Consider the following 21,580-nt stretch of genomic DNA (forward strand, 5'->3'; position numbering starts at 1 on the left):
TCCATTCATTTTCTAAATAAGAGGTACGAAGCGGCAGTGTTTAGAATTATTCATGGATTGTAATCCTCTGTGACTTAAAACATGTCTGAAGGTCAGGACAACACTATGAGGCAAAATCAGGGGTGCTCTACAAAGTGATAAACTGTTGGGAGCTGTTAATGCTCTCCCTATGTCATAAAATGCACCTACTTTTGAAGTTGTGCAGATTAATTAACTTCACCTGAGTATTGTATTTGTAAATAGTAGAGTATAATTCAATCTTTACTTAAAAGAACATTGGCTGTTCAATTGGACATGCATTGGGACAGTGACACTTTTTTTGTTTACTGTTCTGACTAGCAGGCACTGCCAAAAGTTGATAATGACAAGAGAAACCTGTGCCACAGAACTGCTGGAAAGATTACATTTTAGTGATCAAAATATGAATAGATAAACGCATGTTTTCTTGTAAGCATATGTTGTATATTTATGTTACACTAATAATAATTTAGAATGTTTATAGAGCTTGGATCTCAAACTCATGGCCCTTTGACTTCAAGCAGCTCTCAAACCCAGCATTATTATAGATGAGGGAAGTGACTACAGTACTGTTCTAGTTATCATGCCTAACTTTTTTGTCTTGGAGTCTGTGGCCCTTGCCTAAGTTTTCTAGTCTTCATACAGCACCAGTAGTTATTTGAGTTTAAGACCCCAGGTAGAGGCAGGTCTGTTAAGTTGGTGAACTTGTGATTGTCGATGCAAGTTATATTTTAACACAAACAAGCATTTATGATCTCTGATACAGTGTTTGAGCTTGACATAAATTATACAGCCTAAGTTTGCAAAACTATGACATTTTATTTCACATTCTAATTTTGTTAGGGGTGGTAATCTAAGACAAGTTGATAACTTTGCAGATGTCTTTATTTATTACTTACTGTTAATCAGATAAATATACTGAGGAGGAAGACATCAAACTTTCTTTAGTACAAACAGGGAGAGATGAAGCACACCTTTCAATATACATGTTAGGATTATAACACAACATAATAATATAACATAATAAAAATAAACTAATATTTGGAAGTACATACAAGCCAGAAATGATGTTCACCTGCTTATGTGAGTCTTCATTTTTCCTTTACTATCCCTTTGTTACAACAAAATGCAATAATTCTGTACTCCACTGCCAAAAATGATGATTTCAAGATAAATTTGTGCCACACATCTACTGGAAAGACAACATTTTAGTGATTACAATATGAATAGAGTTCATATAATCTGGAACTTCTGTTGGCACTTTCCAACATAAAAATAAACACAAGTAAATCATAATGCACACAAAACCCAGTGATTGAGTCAAAATATTTTATAAACTTTATTAGAGAAAGAAACAGACAACAGGACACAAAAAAGAGAACACATACAAACATAATATATTTACAGCACAAAACAAGTGCACCCCTTATGGGGTGTAAATAATATTCATATATATATATACACAACAAAATACAGAAGACAAGTATCAGAGTTAGAAATGACTATATCACTGTAACTCAACAACTCCCAAAGAAAGGCTTTCTCAGTATTAATGGTCACCTACAGAGGTTATGAAATTATAAAATAAATGCTCTGCTTTAGCTGTATCTCTCAGATTACCTTTTATATCTAAGATGAAATTTATTTGTAAGAACTCCAGTAGTTTACTCCTGAATTAGAAATGGCTGTAAGCAGGTTTCAGTCCATGTCCATTTGTTAAAGACAGGTAATTTCTTTCCAGAAGTCTTTTTTTTTTTTTTTTTAAGTATGACTTGAAATGTTCATAACAAGCAGATATTATACTATCTTTAACTATGAATTTATATGGTATGGAAAGAGTAAAAATGACATTGTTAAAGACAGTAATTATATTATGTAGCCATGTATGAACACAGTATACCAGAATGACAATGGAAACAGACAGTATTAAGGTCTTCTAAAATTGTACCATGTTGAACTATGGAGATGGCTGACTGACAAAAATGTATAGCAATGTGTCATTCTCAGCACAGCCCAAGAGACTGTCTTATTGGACATTCTATACTGTCAGCTAACTCTGCTCATGCTAACAGCATCTTCTTTTATTTGGCGGCATGCTCATTTGGAAGTAGCACTCGCATGCAGCATTGACATGCACTCATGCTACCTACCTTGGAACCAACATTATAGGTGTAACAGTTTCCCTGGCTAAAAGTGAGGATTTCTACAATATGAATATCTAAAACAAGCATGAAGGGACAAAAAGCCAATATCTGCAAGAAGTGGTCCCATCATACAAAGTCAAAATTTTAAGAGGGCAATGCTATAGTAGAGTATAAAGGTCTCTTCTGAACAATTAGCAGCACTAAATAAGAAGATTTATAAAAGAAAAGACAACGTTTTGTCTGCAAGTCTGATGTACTCGACACTTAAAACCAGCAGCACAACAATAAATTCTAAAACCAGCAGTTCGACTAAAACTAGGAACAGCATTATCATTCCCTTCACAGATACATTCTTATGCAGCACCCATTTTATTCATCACATAAATTAAATGCGCGCATAAAACTAATTAACTCTGCAGTATTTTGCCCCACCTGAACATAGCTGTAATTTCCAGGAAAATATATAGAAATAATGTATTTATAGGTACAAACAGAAGGCACGTGGGTTTCTGTTGCACTGCTGTTTTAAATATGGAACAAATGAATACATTTCTAAACTTACTTATGAGCTGCCTTGTTCTTGTGGAAATCTGTAATGTTGCCATTGTTGTTTTGATCTTCTAGAATTTCTTGGATAAACTTATTGTAAAAGCTGTATAATATCTTTAATAATAATTTATCATTTTTTGCGAGCACGTTTATTTTTCACAGTTCAAAACGTTTGTGACCATACTACATTTGCCAAAATAAATTAATTTTAGGGGTTACTATAACTTATATATAATTACATTTAAATGTAAAAGTGTAAATTAAATATACAATATTTACTTAGAGGACAACATTTAGGTTTCCGAATTTAAAAGACATGATTGCAAAGCACGATTAAACTATGTTACATAAATCAGTAAAAGACACAAAAATTAAATGTGTCGATGAAGGAAACGCTTCACAGAACAGCTTCTCCAACAATTTCCATACTAATGTTGTTTTCTTTGACAATAAATAATTTCATAGATTTTTTTTTTTTTTTTTTGGGAAAGCAGAGAATCACTCATTAGTCATTTCTGTTGCATTCCTTAGTAAATGAATTACTTGGGACTTCCCATTTCCATAAGACATTTCCTGTTCATCTTATGATGTCATTTTTTTCTGCACAGGAACAGCAGAAACTTAACAAAATTTGACAAAGCTTTGATTGGCTAATTTGACATTCTGCTTCTTAACATTTTTATTACAAACATCCATTGTTTTTTTGACAAGACTGTATTTACCTGTATTAGATTTTCCTGAAAGAGTAGCAATATTTGGAAATGCTGAGCAAATAGGACAGAATCTTGATTTTATCATGTATAATTAAATTTATAAGACAGTAACATCAAAGATAAATAAAAGTTTGTAAAAATGAATCACAGTTTTCTTAATCTGAGTGACAAATATGGACTTAGTACAAACTTGCTGTGACTATTTGTTCTTAGTTATGTACAGAGTCACAAGAACAGTTTTGACCATGTGATCTTTGTTAACAATGTCTCTTACTTCTTTCAGAGAAGCACTTAGTATAGGCAAATAAATCTGACTTAAAAAACAAAGTCAAAGCTGCAAACTGTAGCACTTCCAAGGTTAGAAATAGTTCTGTCTTGCAGCTGTTCAATCCAAAGTTCCACACATTCACTTTAAATTGGAGTACCTTCAAATGTGTGCTCACTACACAACCCATACAAAGCACTAGTACAGTGCTAGGCAAAATATATTTCATAACAAAAAATACCCATATTTGACAGTGCTATGCACTCATTTTTAGTACCTTACATACTTGTAAGTTAAAATGAAGACAGCTGTGGCTTGTGCTGACATACTGAAGAGCATGAAAAGTCTGTGCATATAAATACTCCAGTAGAAAGGCCTGAAACAGTTCTTCAGTTATCGCTGATCCCTTTAATTTCAACAGTAATATGACATGGGTCTCCGTTGTGTGACAGATGAGTTATTGACAAGAAAAATAATTAGATGTATGGCTAAATGACCATTCTGTTTGCACGGGAAATGACAGCTTTTTTGTCTGTATGAAATGAAATAAATGTAAGAGGTAAGGTATTCTGGTCCTGGAGTCAGAAATTTATGATGTGACAATGACCATATGAGCATAAATGCAAAGAAAATGTAACATGACCAACAAGGTGCCATGACAACCGAACATAGCTGACCATTCCCTTGATACTGCTAGAACTTCATCAGACTAGAGCTTGATGGGAAGTCCTAATAATGCTTTACACCTCATATGATCACCTTGATCACAAAGCCAGGGGCCAAATCCTTGCTTATAACCTGCTGTACAAATGCAGTTTTTTCACCAGTATCCATTGGTGGTGTCTCCTCGTCTGTATCAGGGGGCTCTTCTTTTACCTTCACAGGACTCAGCAGTCTTTCTGTGCTCTCATCCCCAATAGTAAAATGCCTATTTCTCCTGATGCAGCTGTGGCTACATGGAACCCCTTCATCTCCCTGGTCTTGCTGTTCTTCTTTGGGTATCTCCTCCTCCTCTGCTTCAGCCAGGTATCGCTCAGGTTGGCGAAGCTGTTCAATGGATTTGGAAAGCATCTGCAATAAAAGAGAACCACACTAAGCAAAAGAGGTAGACGTGAAATGTAATGATAGGTGGGCTACATCTTCTCCTTAGCAGATAAACATACACTGGTGCTAACTGATATGTTTAATCTAACACTTGCCAGAAATGTAATTGTCTCACTTAAAATAGAAGAATTCCACAGATTAACATTCATCCTGTCCTACAGGTGTTTAACCCAATTTTCATATGTTTTTTACACATTGATTTGAAACAGTTTTATTTTTTCTAAGTGACCAACTATTGTATCTTCTAAGGTATAGTTTGATTCTTTGAGCCAGATTCAATAAAGCCTACATTAAGTGTACAAGATATGTATACAAGAAAATTCTTATCACATGTTTTGTGCTTTCTAGTCACGCAGAAATATTACAGCAAGTGTACATCTAGTCAACACTTTGTGGTAACCTTTCTGAATCCCTGTCATTATTTAAAACTGCAAGAATATCAGTAGGAAAACTAAAATTAGGAGGAAGAAGGTGTGAGTTATGTAGGTGTTATCGAATCCTGGGGTTTATTTAAAAATGGTTCATCTCATATTATCAGGAATGGTATGTTTTCTATTATATATTCAGTATTGCTATCTCAATGATTAACAAAAAAAATCAGAGACCAAGTCTTTATTTGATGACATCATGAAATGGTAACATGCTTACAGTGTTAATAAATTTTGTAGCTGGCATGCACATTTATTGCAAATGAAATGGTAATAGCATATCAGGTATGATATTATCAGAGAAGTATGACCAAACAAAATAAAGTAAAAAGGATAAGCTTTAGGGACAAATATTTATTATAATTATATCTATTTATTGTCACTTTTATTTGCTAGAATTCTATTAGTTCTTCAAGCAATTTACAGTTTATAATAATGATCAAACTAACCATTCATACATTTTGATTACAAATGCGTGCCAATCACAGCAAATAACGGTTTTAAACTATTACATAATCATAATACATGAAGGCAGACCTGCAGACTTATAAACATGTAATAACTGGTCACAAAAAATAGCTCACTTCTGACAGAATTTAATAATCACACAGCTCTACTCTTTTCCGTACCTCTCAACCAATCTGGACAAAGCCATTACTAAAAGTGGGACATTTTTTAATATTGCTCTTGCAAACTTAGAAAGTTGACAGACTAACAGGTTTTGCATTAGCATGAATTTTCTGAAGGGTGTGAAGTCTAAAACTCAAATGTCTGCCATTATTTTCTAACTTTAGTCTTTAATGATTTGCCAGTAATTTGTCAGAAAACCACAATTTTATGAAAAGTGGACCTAAAATATGAGTCAAAAATCTGGACATTCTGTGAAAATGTGTACAGTTGAGATGTATACTTTTTACAGACAGGTACGTGGGAATTATAATTAAGGATGTTCTATAAATATTAATTTTAAATGCAAAGTTTTACAATTGCATTTAACATCCTTGGGAGAGAAAAATATCACACCAGATTTCAAAAAAGATATTACCTGGACAAAGTTACTACTTAAGAAAGTAAACTAAAATGAATAAGATTAATACTCTCAAATATCACAGTTAATATTTAACTCTACGATGATGTGATCCTGGGATTAAAGTATAAATAATACGGGGAAGTGTGTGTGGAATGGAAAATGTTTTTATTTAACTATCTGGTAGTTTCCTCCTGTAAAATACTATTTTTTTTAAATGGGTACTATTCATTATGGGTTAACACTGTTTCGCATTGAGTCCAGAATGTCTGCTTACTCTAGAAACACACAAAAAAAAAATCACACAGATTTATAAAATAATTTCTCATGGTTAGGTGTACTATCTGTCACTTTTTGCTATTTTGAGAAAATTTACAGATACTCAGAATACTAAAATAAAGAAATTATTTTCATGCTCAGCTCTAGTACTTTGTAATAAACAAAGACTACAAGGGCATCAAACATGATAGCAAGGTTTATTTTTCTAGGCCAGCACCTGCAGAATTGTGGCAATGCCCTAAACTGTTTCCTTTGGTAACCAGCTGTGAAAAATATCTTCATGTTGCATATGTTTATGCTGCTACATTTAAATCATTCTCCTTTACCAGCTCACACAATGGATTTGACTGAGGTAGGTACAGTTAATGAAACCTTTGATCTTTAAATCATAACTGCTTTCATAGTGATGCAGTGGGTATCACTGATACCTCTCAGCAAGAGATTCTCCATTTTGATTCTTAGCTGGTGTGCCTTCAGTGTGGTGTGGGCAGGGATGGTGTACTTAAGACATTAGAAGCTGTGCTGAATGGCAGTAACAGCCCTCGAGCTTGTGTTTCTGTTTAGTCAGAAGTAGTATCTGGATGCCTTGCAAACACTGTTTTTTGTGTAAACCACAAGGCTATCGTCTGGCTACCTACACACATGTCCTGCTGTGCAGTACTCCTGGCTGCTGGCTCAGTGACAGTGAAGCCCATCATACATTTGGGAAGGACACGGGCATGTAGTAAAAATGGTTTTCAACTTCTAAAGCAAGGCTACAGTGAATTTCAGAATCCTGGGTAGCTCATCTGATGTCTGGTGAAAAATAAGCGATGTCACAGTGCAGTACTTAGGCTATGTCACCTAGCTTGCCATGGCTGTCTCGGCTAACCAGACAATAAGCACCCATAATTCACTGCTGGCCTTGTTATGCAGTAGTCAGAATGTAACTGTTACATCACTCCATGGCAGGAATGCAAGCACTGTAGAGGATGAGATCTCTAATTACAGTACCAAAACTTTGCCATACATTATCATCAGTTGCATGTATAACCAAATAATCTGTCCAAAATGGAAATATTACCCCTTGTGATAACAGGATGTGTCTTTAGCAAAAGGACTATATAAACTGCACAAAATTTGAAATGATGACTGTAGGTCACAGACTGGCATGCAAACCAGCATCCCAGTCATTCAGGGTAGAAAATATCTAGTAGTTAGTGCATAAGATTAAGGATATAAGCTGTTAACAAATAACCTTCTGTAGTCCAGAGTGTGATTCCTTACACTTCCATTTGTCTACTGTTTGACTTTGAGTAATTTACTTAATCAGATAGGCTCCATGGTTGAGTCTGAAATCTATGTGTTTCAGTGTTGTCAACTGGTTAACAAATAAAAATATGAGGTGTCATAGGCTCATAGTTTTTCCCTAAGCCAATGGCCAAAAAAGACCATCAAGAAGCACAACTACACCACCTAGTACTGCCGGGAAACTAGCAGTGCCGCCCCATTAAGTAGACTTTCTTGACATATTCCTGGTAAAAATTTGTGATCACCTATCCAGTCACCCAGACTGGTTTTAAAGGTTTCTAGGGAAATACTCTGCTTGACAGGTAAGGGCAGCCTATTACAAGGTTGTTTTACAAATCCTGGTGTAAGAATTAAAGTAATATCTGCTGAGTTAGGTACCTGCTGTGCCATCTGGTGCTGATGTGATAGTTGTGTTTTTGATCTATGGAACTGTTGTTTGTCACTTGTTATGTTTAGGTGAAGGAGTTCAAAGAGTGCAGATTGTTCGTGGCATGGTAGGCTAAGCACAGATCATCCCTTGAGAGTAGATCAACAGAGCTGTTAGACTATCAGAGTAACTAAGGGTTCTAAGACCTGAGATCTTTTAGGTAAGGAAATGATGTGGTCCCTCAAGCGGGTTTAGGTGCTTGGTGAGGTACATATGAAAGGGTGCATTTTATTCAATGATAGGTTTAATAAGTGATAAAGAAATGGAACTATAACTTCTATGGACCTTGGTGAGATGCCATGATGGATAAGCCATGGAAGGTACAAGGGTTTTCTAACAACCAGTGAGATATGGTGTTGAAAGGAGAGTCTGTTATGCCCTCCATGGCAGATGGGGACAAAGGGTAATAAATGAAGAGGAATATAAGGTGTCAGTTACAGGGATAGGGAGTGGTAGAAGCTGCTTATTTATGGAGGCTTATAAAAAATATATATATGCCTTTGGCCAAAATATAACAGTTTTGACTCAACCACTGCCTTATGATTGATTGACACTACAATATTACAATGTCATACAAGCAAACAGACCAGTCTACACCTACAACAAAGCACAGCAGTGCACTCACTGGCATCATTAATAATATAAGGCTGGTCTGCTGATAGACATTACCCGTGAAGGACAGAGGATTTTAAGTAAAATCTACAGTAGTATACAGTATCCAGTGTGCTTTTCACAGGGATTTACACACACCTAGCACAGTTTGTTCAGGAAAGGGAGTTCTGAATGACCAAATTCCAAAGCCAGGCAGAAGTAATTCCAAATGTGAGCCTCATCTAAGCATAACACACTGCGGTTATACCACAGCAGTATACTGCTATTATACAGTAGTGTTATACTGCTATTATACCATAGTGTTATACTGCTATTACACCATAGTGTTATACTGCTATTATACCATAGTGTTATACTGCTATTATACCATAGTGTTATACTGCTATTATACCGTAGTGTTATACTGCTATTATACCGTAGTGTTATACTGCTATTATACCATAGTGTTATACTGCTATTATACCGTAGTGTTATACTGCTATTATACCATAGTGTTATACTGCTATTATACCATAGTGTTATACTGCTATTATACCGTAGTGTTATACTGCTATTATACCATAGTGTTATACTGCTATTATACTGTAGTGTTATACTGCTATTATACTGTAGTGTTATACTGCTATCATATCGTAGTGTTATACTGCTATTATACCATAGTGTTAGACTGCTATTATACCATAGTGTTAGACTGCTGTTTTACCACAGTGTTATACTGCTATTTTACCGTAGTGTTATACTGCTATTATACCGTAGTGTTATACTGCTATTATACCATAGTGTTATACTGCTATTATACCATAGTGTTATACTGCTATTATACCATAGTGTTATACTGCTATTATACCATAGTGTTATACTGCTATTATACCATAGTGTTATACTGCTATTATACCATAGTGTTATACTGCTATTATACTGTAGTGTTATACTGCTATCATATCATAGTGTTATACTGCTATTATACCATAGTGTTATACTGCTATTATACTGTAGTGTTATACTGCTATTATACCATAGTGTTATACTGCTATTATACCATAGTGTTATACTGCTATTATACCGTAGTGTTATACTGCTATTATACCATAGTGTTATACTGCTATTATACCATAGTGTTATACTGCTATTATACCGTAGTGTTATACTGCTATTATACCGTAGTGTTATACTGCTATTATACTGTAGTGTTATACTGCTATCATATCATAGTGTTATACTACTATTATATCGTAGTGTTATACTGCTATTATACCGTAGTGTTATACTGCTATTATACCATAGTGTTATACTGCTATTATACCATAGTGTTATACTGCTATTATACCATAGTGTTATACTGCTATTATACCGTAGTGTTATACTGCTATTATACCATAGTGTTATACTGCTATTATACCATAGTGTTATACTGCTATTTTACCGTAGTGTTATACTGCTATTATACCGTAGTGTTATACTGCTATTATACCATAGTGTTATACTGCTATTATACCGTAGTGTTATTATACTGCTATTATACCGTAGTGTTATACTGCTATTATACCGTAGTGTTATACTGCTATTATACCATAGTGTTATAATGCTATTATACCATAGTGTTATACTGCTATTATACCGTAGTGTTATACTGCTATTATACCGTAGTGTTATTATACTGCTATTATACCATAGTGTTATACTGCTATTATACCATAGTGTTATACTGCTATTATACCGTAGTGTTATACTGCTATTATACTGGAGTTTTATACTGCTATTATACCGTAGTGTTATACTGCTATTTTACCGTAGTGTTATACTGCTATTATACCATAGTGTTATACTGTTATTATACCATAGTGTTATACTGCTCATAGGTTCATAGATTAGTACTAAGCTAACTGCCCTTGTAGGCCATTTTAAGCCTAGCCAGTTACTCCATGTGAGAATGAAACCCTGCACCTTGTGTCTGTAAGGTAAACACCTTAACCATTATGCCAACCTCCCACCACTACTATTGTACATATTGTTATACTGCTATTATACCATAGTGTTATACTGCTATTATACCATAGCGTTATACTGCTATTATACCATAGTGTTATACTGCTATTATAACATAGTGTTATAGGTTCATAAGTTCATAGGTTGATACTAGGCTTTCTGCCCTAGGGCATTTATAAGCCTAGCCAGAATGTGTTTGGCTTTCGCCACCCTTTTAGATTAGTTGACTGTGCCTCTGTCAAGCAGGGACACAGAAGAGATCCCAGGGGTAAACTTATGATCTCCCATCCACTCGTCAATATTTCTCTTGAAAAGGGTCAGTGAGGGGCTCTGCCTAACATGGGTTGGGATTTTGTTCCAGAGCGAGGGGAGCCTCTGGGATATGAATCTGTCCCTCCAGCATGTCCTATTGATTTCTGTGCTGAGGTTTAAGTCCCTGGAGCATGTAGCTCTAAGGGATTTGGATTTCCTGAGGTGGAGCATGTCCATTAATTCTGGGTTGGACATAGCTTTATACGTCAGGCATAGATCACCTCTGAGTAGGCAGTAAGCAACTGAGTAGAGCTGGAGTTTCTTTAGCCGAACTGCATAGGGCATCTGTTTGAGTCCCTTGATCCTCTTGGTGAGGTACTTCTGGGGTCTTTCCAGTTGCTGCAGGTGTCGGGTAAGGTACATCCCAAATGGGGCATTGTATTCAATTATGGGCCTGATGAGTGATGAGTAGAGAGGCACAATGACATCTCTTGATCTAGATGTGAACCCTTTCGTGATAAGGTGGACTATATAGAAGGTCTTTCTAACCACTTTGGCAACGTGATTGTCAAAGGAGAGATTACTATCTACTTGGGTCCCCAAATCCCTAATTACTTCTTCCGTACTTAATGGATTACCACCTTTGTGGTAATTTGTGGGCACATTGTTTTTCCCAAAGGGGATGACTATGCACTTTTTGGCATTTAGCTTCAGGCCATGGCTCTGGCACCAGTTATCCATCTCTGTGAGACCCCTTTGGAGTATGCTTGTGTCAGCCGGAGAGTCGATTATGGCACCCAGTTTTCAGTCATCTGCGAACTTGATCACCCATAGTCCTCCCGTGTTAGCCTGTACCTCAGAGAAATATATACCGAACAAAAGAGGTCCCAGGACTGAGCCTTGTGGGACGTCACTTGTAACTGGTTTAGAGTCTGACGTGACACCTGCAATTCTGACCATGTGGGTTCTATCCCTGAGTCAGTTTGCAACCCATCTTGTGACATAGTGGTTGATATTTAGGCTGGTGAGCTTACTTATGATGCCCGAGTGGGGTATTGTGTCAAAGGCTTTTGTGGGGTCCAGGTAGGCTGTGTGGATTACCTTACCTTCATCTATGGCCTTGGTAACTGTTTCAGTCGACCAGGTTCAAGAGGCACGATCTGCCCTTAACAAAGCCGAATTGGGTAGGATCCAGTGTCTGGAGATTCCCAATGTCTTTGTTTATGAGTTCCATGATGATGCGCTCCATAGCTTTGTAGACCAGACTAGTCAGGCTTATAGGGCGATAGTTTCCGGGGTCCGTTGTGGCACCACCTTTGTGGAGCGGGACCACTGTTGCTGTACACCATTCCTTGGGTACATATCCTGTAGTAAGGCTGAGATTAAACAGTGACTTTATGTGAGGGTTCACTTCTTCTTGGAGCTCGTGTAGGATGCAGCCCGGGACACCGTCCAGTCCCATTGATGCTGTGTTTTTTGCTTTGGGGAGGGCAGCTCTCACCTGTGCATCTGTGATGTCAGGGAGGCTACATTCTGTTGGGATAGACATTTGCTCTTTCGGGGGGAAGGGGGGGAGAAGTTTCCACTGAACCTGTCTGCCAGGATGCTGGCAATGTCTGTGGGATCAGTGTATTTATTGTCATTTTGCACTAACTGAAAGCATATCTGGGAGTTTCCACCAAGATTTCTGACATAACTAAAGAAGGCCTTGTGATTATCTTTAGCGCCTTGTGCAATTTTTCTTTCGAAGCTGGCCTTAGATTATTTTATGAGGGATCGTAGTTTCTTGCTAGTACTGATCAGAGATGCCTTCCCTTTTTGGGATTTTGCTCTATCATGTAGTAGCTTCCTCCTTCTGTTGTATAACTTATTTATGGCCGGGGTCCACCAGACAGGTCTCCTGCCTTTGGAGGAGTGAGTCTTGGTTTTATTTGGGATAGCACGATCCATGCATTCCTGTAGGTGTCCATAGAATGCATTTGTAAATGATAATGCAGTTTGGGCAGTATTTTCCATTGGCCCAGGGGCTTTGAAGGATTCCACCTCAGTTTTGAGCAGTGTGAAGTTTGCTTTTGAGAAATTCTTCACCGTGGTTTCCTTGGCTGGGGGTAGGGATGGGATATGAATGTCCAGTGAGATTAATTTATGGTCTGATCTTACCAATGAGGGTATACCTCTGGTGTGGAACATAGAGTCCCCATGTTGGTGATGACCAGGTCCAATATGTTTTCCCCTCTTGTGGGAGTGGTGACCAGTTGTTCCATAGCATTTGAGTTTATAAATTCTAGGAACTGTTGGGCGAGGGTGTTGGGGCTTGAGGAGTTTTCCCAGTCAATGTTTGGTTAGTTGAAGTCACCCAATATTATGGTGTTTGGAGAGACCTTCATATTCTCCAGTGTTCTCAGGAAAGCTGTGTGGGGTTTCTGAGTTTGGGAGGGTGGTCTGTAGCAGGCTACAAACTGAAAAGCAGTTTTGCCCACTGTTAGTTGCACATGGATGGTCTCCGAGGGTTTATGCAGTGCCACTAACCTGGAGGTGTGGGTATCTTTGATGAATATGGATACTCCCCCTCCTTTTGTGGTTCGGTCTGAGTTTTGGGGCCGAAAAGCATGGTATGAGGTATAACCTGGTAGTGCGGGGGTGCCGTCGGGAGCCTTGAACCAGGTTTCTGTTACTGCACAGATATCAATATTCTCCATACTGAGGAGAGCCTCGAGTGCATGCATCTTGGGGTTTAGACTTCTGGCGTTGAGCAGCATTACCCTTAGTTTTTTTTCCTTGTGTTGTCTATGGAGGTGGGTTTGTCTTTTGAGCCTTGCCTAAAAAAGGCACTATGGGGGTGGCAAGAGCCTTAGCCAGTATTCAAAAGCCCAGGGGTGACAGGTGCAAGCCGTCCCTAGCGAAGCAACGTGGCTTGTTAAGCATGTTGTCCCAGGCTGACAGACACTGGATCCCCTTTGAATGACACCAATACTTTAGCCAATTGTTAAAATTAATCATTTTGTCTTTATACTGTGGCATCATTCTTGGTGAGGGCAAGATGCTACTGAAGGTCAGGGTCATACCGGCCTGGGCTACATGATCAGAGAGCTCCTCTATGTCTCTTTTCATGTAGTCCAGGGAGGTACGTCTCAGGTCATTCACACCAGCATGGACAATGACGGAGTCGTATTTGTACTTGCTTTGGAGTGACCTGAGTGCTTGTGGTATGTGGCGGATCCTGACACCCAACAGGCAGCCTACAGTGACCTTCTCCTTGTTCAGTCTGGTGAGTGGGACGTCAGTGTGTCTGACAACAGAGTCACCTAATACACATGTATTAGGTGTGTTGCTTAGCCTTATGGACTGTGACTGTGTGGCACACTGACTTTGTGAACTATGTGATACGTGGGTATTGTTGTGGGTTAGCGGTTGCTTGAATGTCTGCTTTGGAGGTCTCTGCTGCTTTGGCAGATTTTTATTTAGAACCTCCGAGTATGTTTTTGTGTGTTTATGTGTTTAGTTTACTGATGTGATAGGTCTATGTGAGACTGGAATTGTGGTGTGTGTGGTTACCTTCTCCTCCTGACTGACTGTGCCAGTACTGGGTTGAGAGAGCTCAGCCTCCAGTTTGGCTATATAGTTGCATCTCTCACATATATTTGAGCTTGTTGGGAGGAGGAGAGGGTGGTCTGTGTACATAAGGCAGTTGTAGCATTGCCTCAAGATTCCCAGATTCACCAGCTGGACTGGAGAGTAAACCCGAAACTGACTTTTGGACATGCCAGAATAGTATAAGGAACTGCTTTTTTGACTGCTCAGAAAGGACCAATAGGGAGCCAAGTACTTATAAGGAGTATAAGAGGGTGTAGTGCTTTAGTTTATTAGTGTTTACTTATAAGTTTACTTATAAGCGCAAGTGCATGGCTTTAGACGATAATAGAGTGCTTACTTTGAGATTTAGAACAGTTCTAAGGGAAAAAGTGAAGAGCAGACTTTGTGGAGCCGGGAATAGTTTAAACCTGTTTAAGCGGCACTGCCCGATGCTGCGCTATGCGCAAGATCGCGCAAAACCAAGCTAAAGCGGGTTTTAAAGCAGGGAACTTGAAAGAGCTAGGAATTAGCCCAAAACGGCCAATAAACAACTAGTTTCTGGGCTGAGACCACTCCTTCGGGGACAGATAGGCTGCTCAAAGCTCCCCACTCTCACTGGTGAACAGAGAAGCTTCCTCCTATCCAAGTAAGGATATGGGCAACACAGGAACTTGTACCAAAGCCCAGAATACAGCAAAACCTGAATTCAGGACTATTCTCATTCAGAAAAGGTGGGAAACGAGGCTATATATATATTTTTTTTTTCTTACTCTATTATACCATACTGTTATACTGCTATTATACCATAGTGTTATACTGCTATTGTACACAATGTAATACTGCCATTGTACCACAGTATTTGCTTTGTTGATTGAATCTCTGTGTGTAGAAGCAAACTGCCAGTACCTGCTCTTCTACCACAAGCTTGTTAATATATCAATGTTCCTTCAGGAGTGTCTAGACCACTTTGTCTTATTGTCACTAATGCCATGCAGATTGACAGTTCTGTCTGATTTCATTACCAGTGTTAATGAGGACTCAGAAGCCTGTGTAAAAGAGTTTATTTCTATTACAAACAGATTTAGTTTTGATCCAGCTGTGACCTCTTATACCCACATACAGGGATATACATTGAGCTTGATATTTCAGTAGCACGTTATAGCCACTTATTTGGTGATGGAACACATCACAGGATCCAATAAGTTCCTCATTCACTTTGTGGTAGATATACCCTGTGTTGCATGCCATAATCAGGGTCTTGTGATTTACAAAAGCCTTGACCTGGTTATCCCAGACTTATACTGATCCCTATTTTACATTAGCAACTATATTAGGTCAGTGGTCTGGATCTAGACAAGGCTGCTGAGGCATGTACACCCTGTTGACCTTAAGTCGTGTGACTTATGGTAGGTTGTTGATGTCCACGGACTGTGAAGGACAAGATAAAGGTTAGAATGTAGATACCATTACACTAGCTTGCCCGAGAACAAACTTTTGTTAGATGATAAATTTTTTCACTACCAGCCAGATATCTCTTTTTTAATTTCTCCAAGTATTTTGGATTTCTAGTACCATGATGGGAATGGACTCCATTCCTAAGTCAAAGTACAATTAAAGTTCATGAAATTAGTATTGTTTCAAGCTTTGATGTCAGCCAAAAGTGCTGTTCACAGCACTCGCAATGTGCCCAGTAATGACTCCTTCTGCAATCCGTACGAGGTTACATGGATTGGTAACCTATCTAAATATGATTGTAGATTCTTTTTTATAAGACCCGTTGCTCCTGCTACTATTGGAACTGTCTGGGTATCTTTCTTCCATATTGCTCTCATATCTGCCTGCAGATCCTGATATTTTATGACTTTGTGTCTCTCTGTGCACAAGACACTGTAGTCACTGGGTATGGAGATTTCAATGATCATTGCTACTTTTGTCTTCTTTTCTTGGACCACTATATCCAGTTTTCTAGCATCTACCTTTTGAACTGTTGGTAATGGGTGATCCCATGTGATATAAACTTCATCATTTTCTATGATGCTTTGTGGCTCGTTTCCAGTGTTTTTCAGCCACTTCAATACTGTAATGTTTGCACAATCCCCAATGCAACAGTCTTGCCATATTATTATGCCTTTTAGTATACAGTCCTTCTGGCATTAGTATATCACAACCAGCAACAAAGTGTGTGACTTTTTTCCAATGTGTTTTTACAAAACCTAAATTTGTCTGTTTCTCCCACATATTCAATGGACTTTGTAAATCTGTGTGTACATAACCCTCTATCTTGGGCTGCCAATATTAACCTTTCATCTCTTGGTTTGAATTCACCTCTCCTTAAGCATTCCTACATTCATTCCTGATCAACACGAGGTTCTTCCAGAAGTTTTCTATACTTGCAACTATATTTATGCTTTTTCCACATTTCTTGCCTTCTCATCTTATCCTTCACCTTATATTCTTTCTTTCGTTTTTTTGGCACATTCAGTTGCCGCCTAATTTTTTCTACTTCTGGTTTGATTTCCATTCCTGCTTGGCACTGATATGCTTCTGCTAAATTAAGCAATGATGTCATCTTAGATTTATTCTCCTCATGTTTCAAAATTTGGGCCTTGTGAGGTCAGCAGATATGTGTGGAGTCCCACGATTGTAGATCTATACATGTAATCAATTTCAAGGAGGCCCATCCCTCCTTCAGAATGGGGAATATACAATCTTGGTATACAATGATTTTTATAAATCATTTGGTGAGCATGAAGCACCTTTCTTGTTTTCCTATCTAATTTATCCAACACGTTTTGGGGCCAGTCAGTCATTCCAAAACTGTAAGTTAGGACAGGAAGAGCAAATATGTTTATAGCCTGGATATTGATCGTAGATGTCAATTCTGTTTTTAGAATTAATTTAAGTCTTCTAAAGTATTCCTTACTAAGTTTTATTTGCATTTCCCTTATATCTCCCATAAGAAGTTTTTGCCGTTGTTTCAGGATAGCTACACTGCAGTGAATGGACTGACATCTCTTCTAGTTGGTGACAGCCCTAGCAGTCTTGCTTGTCTTGCCATTTAGGGGGTTATTCAGAAAACAATATGAATTAAGTGCTCAGTATTTCAGCATCAAGTTTGTCTTGATCGAGTTGAGTGTTAAGATACACCCTCATGGACATTGTACAGTCTGATAGATACTTCACCATTTTTACATGGTCACCGTTTACTATTCCATACTATGTTTACTCTGTTTCTAGAATGTGTATTACGGCTTTCTTATACATTTGTTATAAAGGTAAGTCCACTAGACAGAAGTATTCCTTTGTAGGGACAATCCAGGTGCACTAAGTGGTTAACTGACTTGCTTAAAGTCACAACTTGGGTGTTGGTGAAACATGTATGTACCAATAAAATAATTTCAATTAGACATGCAGTGCAATCAGCACTGTTTCCCTACAAGGCTGTTTTATAAATCCTGGAATAAGAATTAAAATAATATCTGCACACATTTTGTAAGTGAGAAGAAATCTGATAATAACAAGAGCTCCTAACAAAGAACTGATTTTTTTCTCTTAATTTTTAAAGGCCAACAAAATGACTGTTTACGTCAGTAATCAATATTCCCTGTGGATGTAAATTTGTCTTATGGTATTTACTCCATTGTTCTCTGGTATTTTCTTAATGAATTCATTGTTTCTCATTAAAAGCAAGTGTATGTTCTACATATCGGTATACAGACTGACTGACTGTTCAAAGACCAAAAAATAATTTACAGCTGTTATTTCCATAAAACAAAAAGGAAATGCATGTATTTTGAATTGGTATCCATCACTAGTTACACACAGTCAAGCTGCCAAGTTTCCAAGCTGAGCATAAAATAATAAGTCTTTAAATGAAAGATATCACTTGGATGTTTGCAGTAATAAATGGCTACAGGATTACTCACTTTGTTCATGTGAATTTGCTGGTGGTATTGCTTCTGTTTTTCCAAAAACTGCTGGTGTTGCTGCTGAATGACCAGTTGGGCCAGTGTGCTTTGGGGAAGTGGAGCTGACTGCGTCCTGTGCAGTGGCCTGTGGCGGGGCAATTTGTGCGTACTTCTGAGACTGGATGAACCCCCTTCTTTTGCTGCTAAAGGTGACTGAGAATGGACTGGAACCCCACCTGGAACATGAGTATTATGACATCATTTACTATCACCAGTGCTACCATCATCATCTTATGAAAAACATTAGTTTATCATAAATTATGCCATATATACTTTAAATTACATTTTCCTGACATGGAAACAGATAAAAACAGTTTCAACATGACCATATAACCATGAGCAATCATTTGTTCTGTTGAATGTACTGATAATATATATGAAAACCAGATACAATTATAGTTGATTTTTAGTTTCGGCAGCACAAGTTCACACACAGTAAGAGGACTCACTGGCAGAAAGGAAGACAGTAGTTGTAGGCTGGCAGGTATGCAGAGATACATATTGCACAGTGCACCACAGAAGGTTCAGATGACCGGGTCCAAATCATTGGGGTAGAAGACCTAAAGCATGAAGGACAAGATAAAAAGCTTTGCAGGGACTTGTTTATGAATCATGAGAATGTATTTTGAGATTATCAAAATGGTCTGTGGGGAGATGGAACAGTATTCTGTGTCCTGGGAGGTTGCTGAACAAAGTAATCAAGAGCATTGTTTCCTATGGATATACAAGTTAAAATATTCAAAAGTTGGATGTCAGCAAATCTCATGCACTCAGGGTTCTAAAGAGAACATTGGAAGGTAGTGATAGATCATTGGTGTATACTTTGCATTATGTGTTTATGAAAGATAGTAGGGAATGTAGATGATCTTATGATACTTCAGGGTGAATGGCACCTTCTCTGTACACTCCTAAACAGTTGTAGAAACTGACAATAAATCAAAGTTCTTGTTTCTAGAAGATAACAAATTAATGTGTAAATTACAGGTCACTTGGCAAATGTGCTAAAATCAAATGAGAAAGTTAAAAAAAGGAAGGAACGGGCTCCACTACTGCTGAAATTCTGGGAGTGTCAGCCAACTTCATGGAATACAATAGTGAAGCAATTAATGTTGAAAATTATATGGCGGCCATTGATGTAACGGTAAACTGAAGGAGTTTATGAAGAGAAGGAGGTATTTATTAAAGTCGATGCAAAGTACAGCAAGATTTGTGCTTAATAAATCTGTAACTAAGCCAGGAACAGTTCCAAAAAATGAATACACATGATCTTGTCTCATTATGTAAGCATGACAATCCATGTATAGAGATTATATGCAAGTCATCCCCCCACACACACAGACAGCATGCACAACTCAAATATCCAGCAACACTAGACTTCCAGCTGGTTCCAGTTGTGTAACCTAGGAGACAGCACCAATATACCCACCAATGGTGCTGTGCTCCTGTGCCCAGGAATCCATTTTCCTTGCAAGTATGTTGCCCAGAGTACTGTTCTGAGCACTATACCAGTACACTAAAAAGAAAAAGAAAAACTACCACAACTCCACTGCAAGACAAAAAAATGACTACACGTAACAGAATTTCTTATGGTGCAGACAAATCTGCTAATTCATAATGCAATGTCTTGACCCTACACAGTAATGTTGCTGCACTCCCACCAATGGGAACTCACACAGCAGCAGATACATTCATCATTCACAATATGATAATGACCCCCTTTACATCATTATGCCTTAACAAATCACAGGCAGGCATGACAACAGACAGCAATGCAACAGTGTGAGGCAGATACTTAAGGTATAGTATGCCATACCAAAGAGCGACATATAATTATCTAGTAAGGTAAGTTGTACAGTACTGAGCTGCCTTATTTATTTAATGTGTCATGTGGTGCTCTCACATTACACAGTGCTGCCCATCACACAAAGCACAGGAGAATCTGGGATGCATGGCTAGGCTTAAAAAAGCCCCGTTTCTCATTAGTCTAGTACACACCTGTGAATCCATGAAGCACCTAGTATGCCATACCAGGCACTTCGCTGTGCCGTTCAGAAAAATGGGAAGGCTGTTGTATAACACTGACTCATGGCAGTGACATAAGTCTACAAATGACAGTAGTTTCAGCATTTAATAATAACAAGGCAAGTGTCTAGCAGAGGTAATTAAGGCAATGAGCTACTTAATGACTATGTGGATGCCACTTTCGCTGGACAGCAGGACAACAAAACATTTATTAGTCTGCACGTAAAGCTGGCTAAGTCTGGCTTTTAGTTAACTGATAAAGAGGAAAAAAAAACAGAGAAAGAATTGGCATGTGACTGCAGTTCCAGAAAAAGAAGAATGGGTGAAGTACAAGGAGATGAGGGGTGCTGCATTCCTGGATGGCAAGCCATAGTCTGGACTGGCTAGCAGGCAAGCACTGCTTACATAGCAGAACTGTAGAAACTTAGTCAGTCTCTACGTAGTAATTGCTTTGAGCATTAACATCAAGGTAATTGCATTACTGTTTACAGGTTACTAATGTATGGAAAAGGAAAGTGATACACTTCTGCAGTTCAGATAGATTAATGAGTCAGATAAGAAAGAGCAGGTATAGGAAGCTGTGCTGATGAAATTGGATTAACAAAAACAAAAATATTTTTAGTTTTATACCTCCACCTTGAGATGGTGCAGTGGTTAGCATTGTCACCTCACAGCAAGAGGTTCTCCCGTTCGATTCTCAGCTGGAGCGCCTACTGTGTGAAGTCTGCATGTCCTTCCCATGGTTGAGTGATATTAAAGACATGCAGGAAGGTGAGTGTGTGAATGGGTGTGCCTTCTTTGAAGGTTGGGCTGGCAACTCGGCACTGTAAAAATCCACTGCCACTGTGGAGACTCCTAACCAAGAAAAGCCGAAAGACCTCCACCTTGAGATGTCAGTAGGAAAGTCAAGTTCATAGGTTCAT

At 38.1% G+C, this 21,580-nt stretch overlaps 1 protein-coding gene across 3 annotated transcripts in view; it reads right to left on the reverse strand.

Annotated features, from left to right (window-relative positions):
• Window positions 1-1,333: 1,333 nt before the first annotated feature.
• LOC122798067 (histone deacetylase 9-like) overlaps window positions 1,334-21,580 on the reverse strand; it is a 2,531,134-nt gene continuing 2,510,887 nt past the window's right edge. For all 3 annotated transcript variants that reach the window (XM_044066719.1, XM_044066720.1, XM_044066721.1), the window contains 2 exons: window positions 18,594-18,811; window positions 1,334-4,760 (listed from right to left, as the gene is read on the reverse strand). In XM_044066719.1, coding sequence (XP_043922654.1) covers window positions 4,437-4,760; window positions 18,594-18,811 — 542 coding nt within the window. In that variant the 3' untranslated portion in view covers window positions 1,334-4,436. The remainder of the gene's footprint in view (window positions 4,761-18,593; window positions 18,812-21,580) is intronic.

Source organism: Protopterus annectens, chromosome 3.part1 (genome assembly GCF_019279795.1).
Source record: "Protopterus annectens isolate FY-2018-M chromosome 3.part1, PAN1.0, whole genome shotgun sequence".
Classification (NCBI taxonomy): Eukaryota; Metazoa; Chordata; order Ceratodontiformes; family Protopteridae; genus Protopterus; species Protopterus annectens.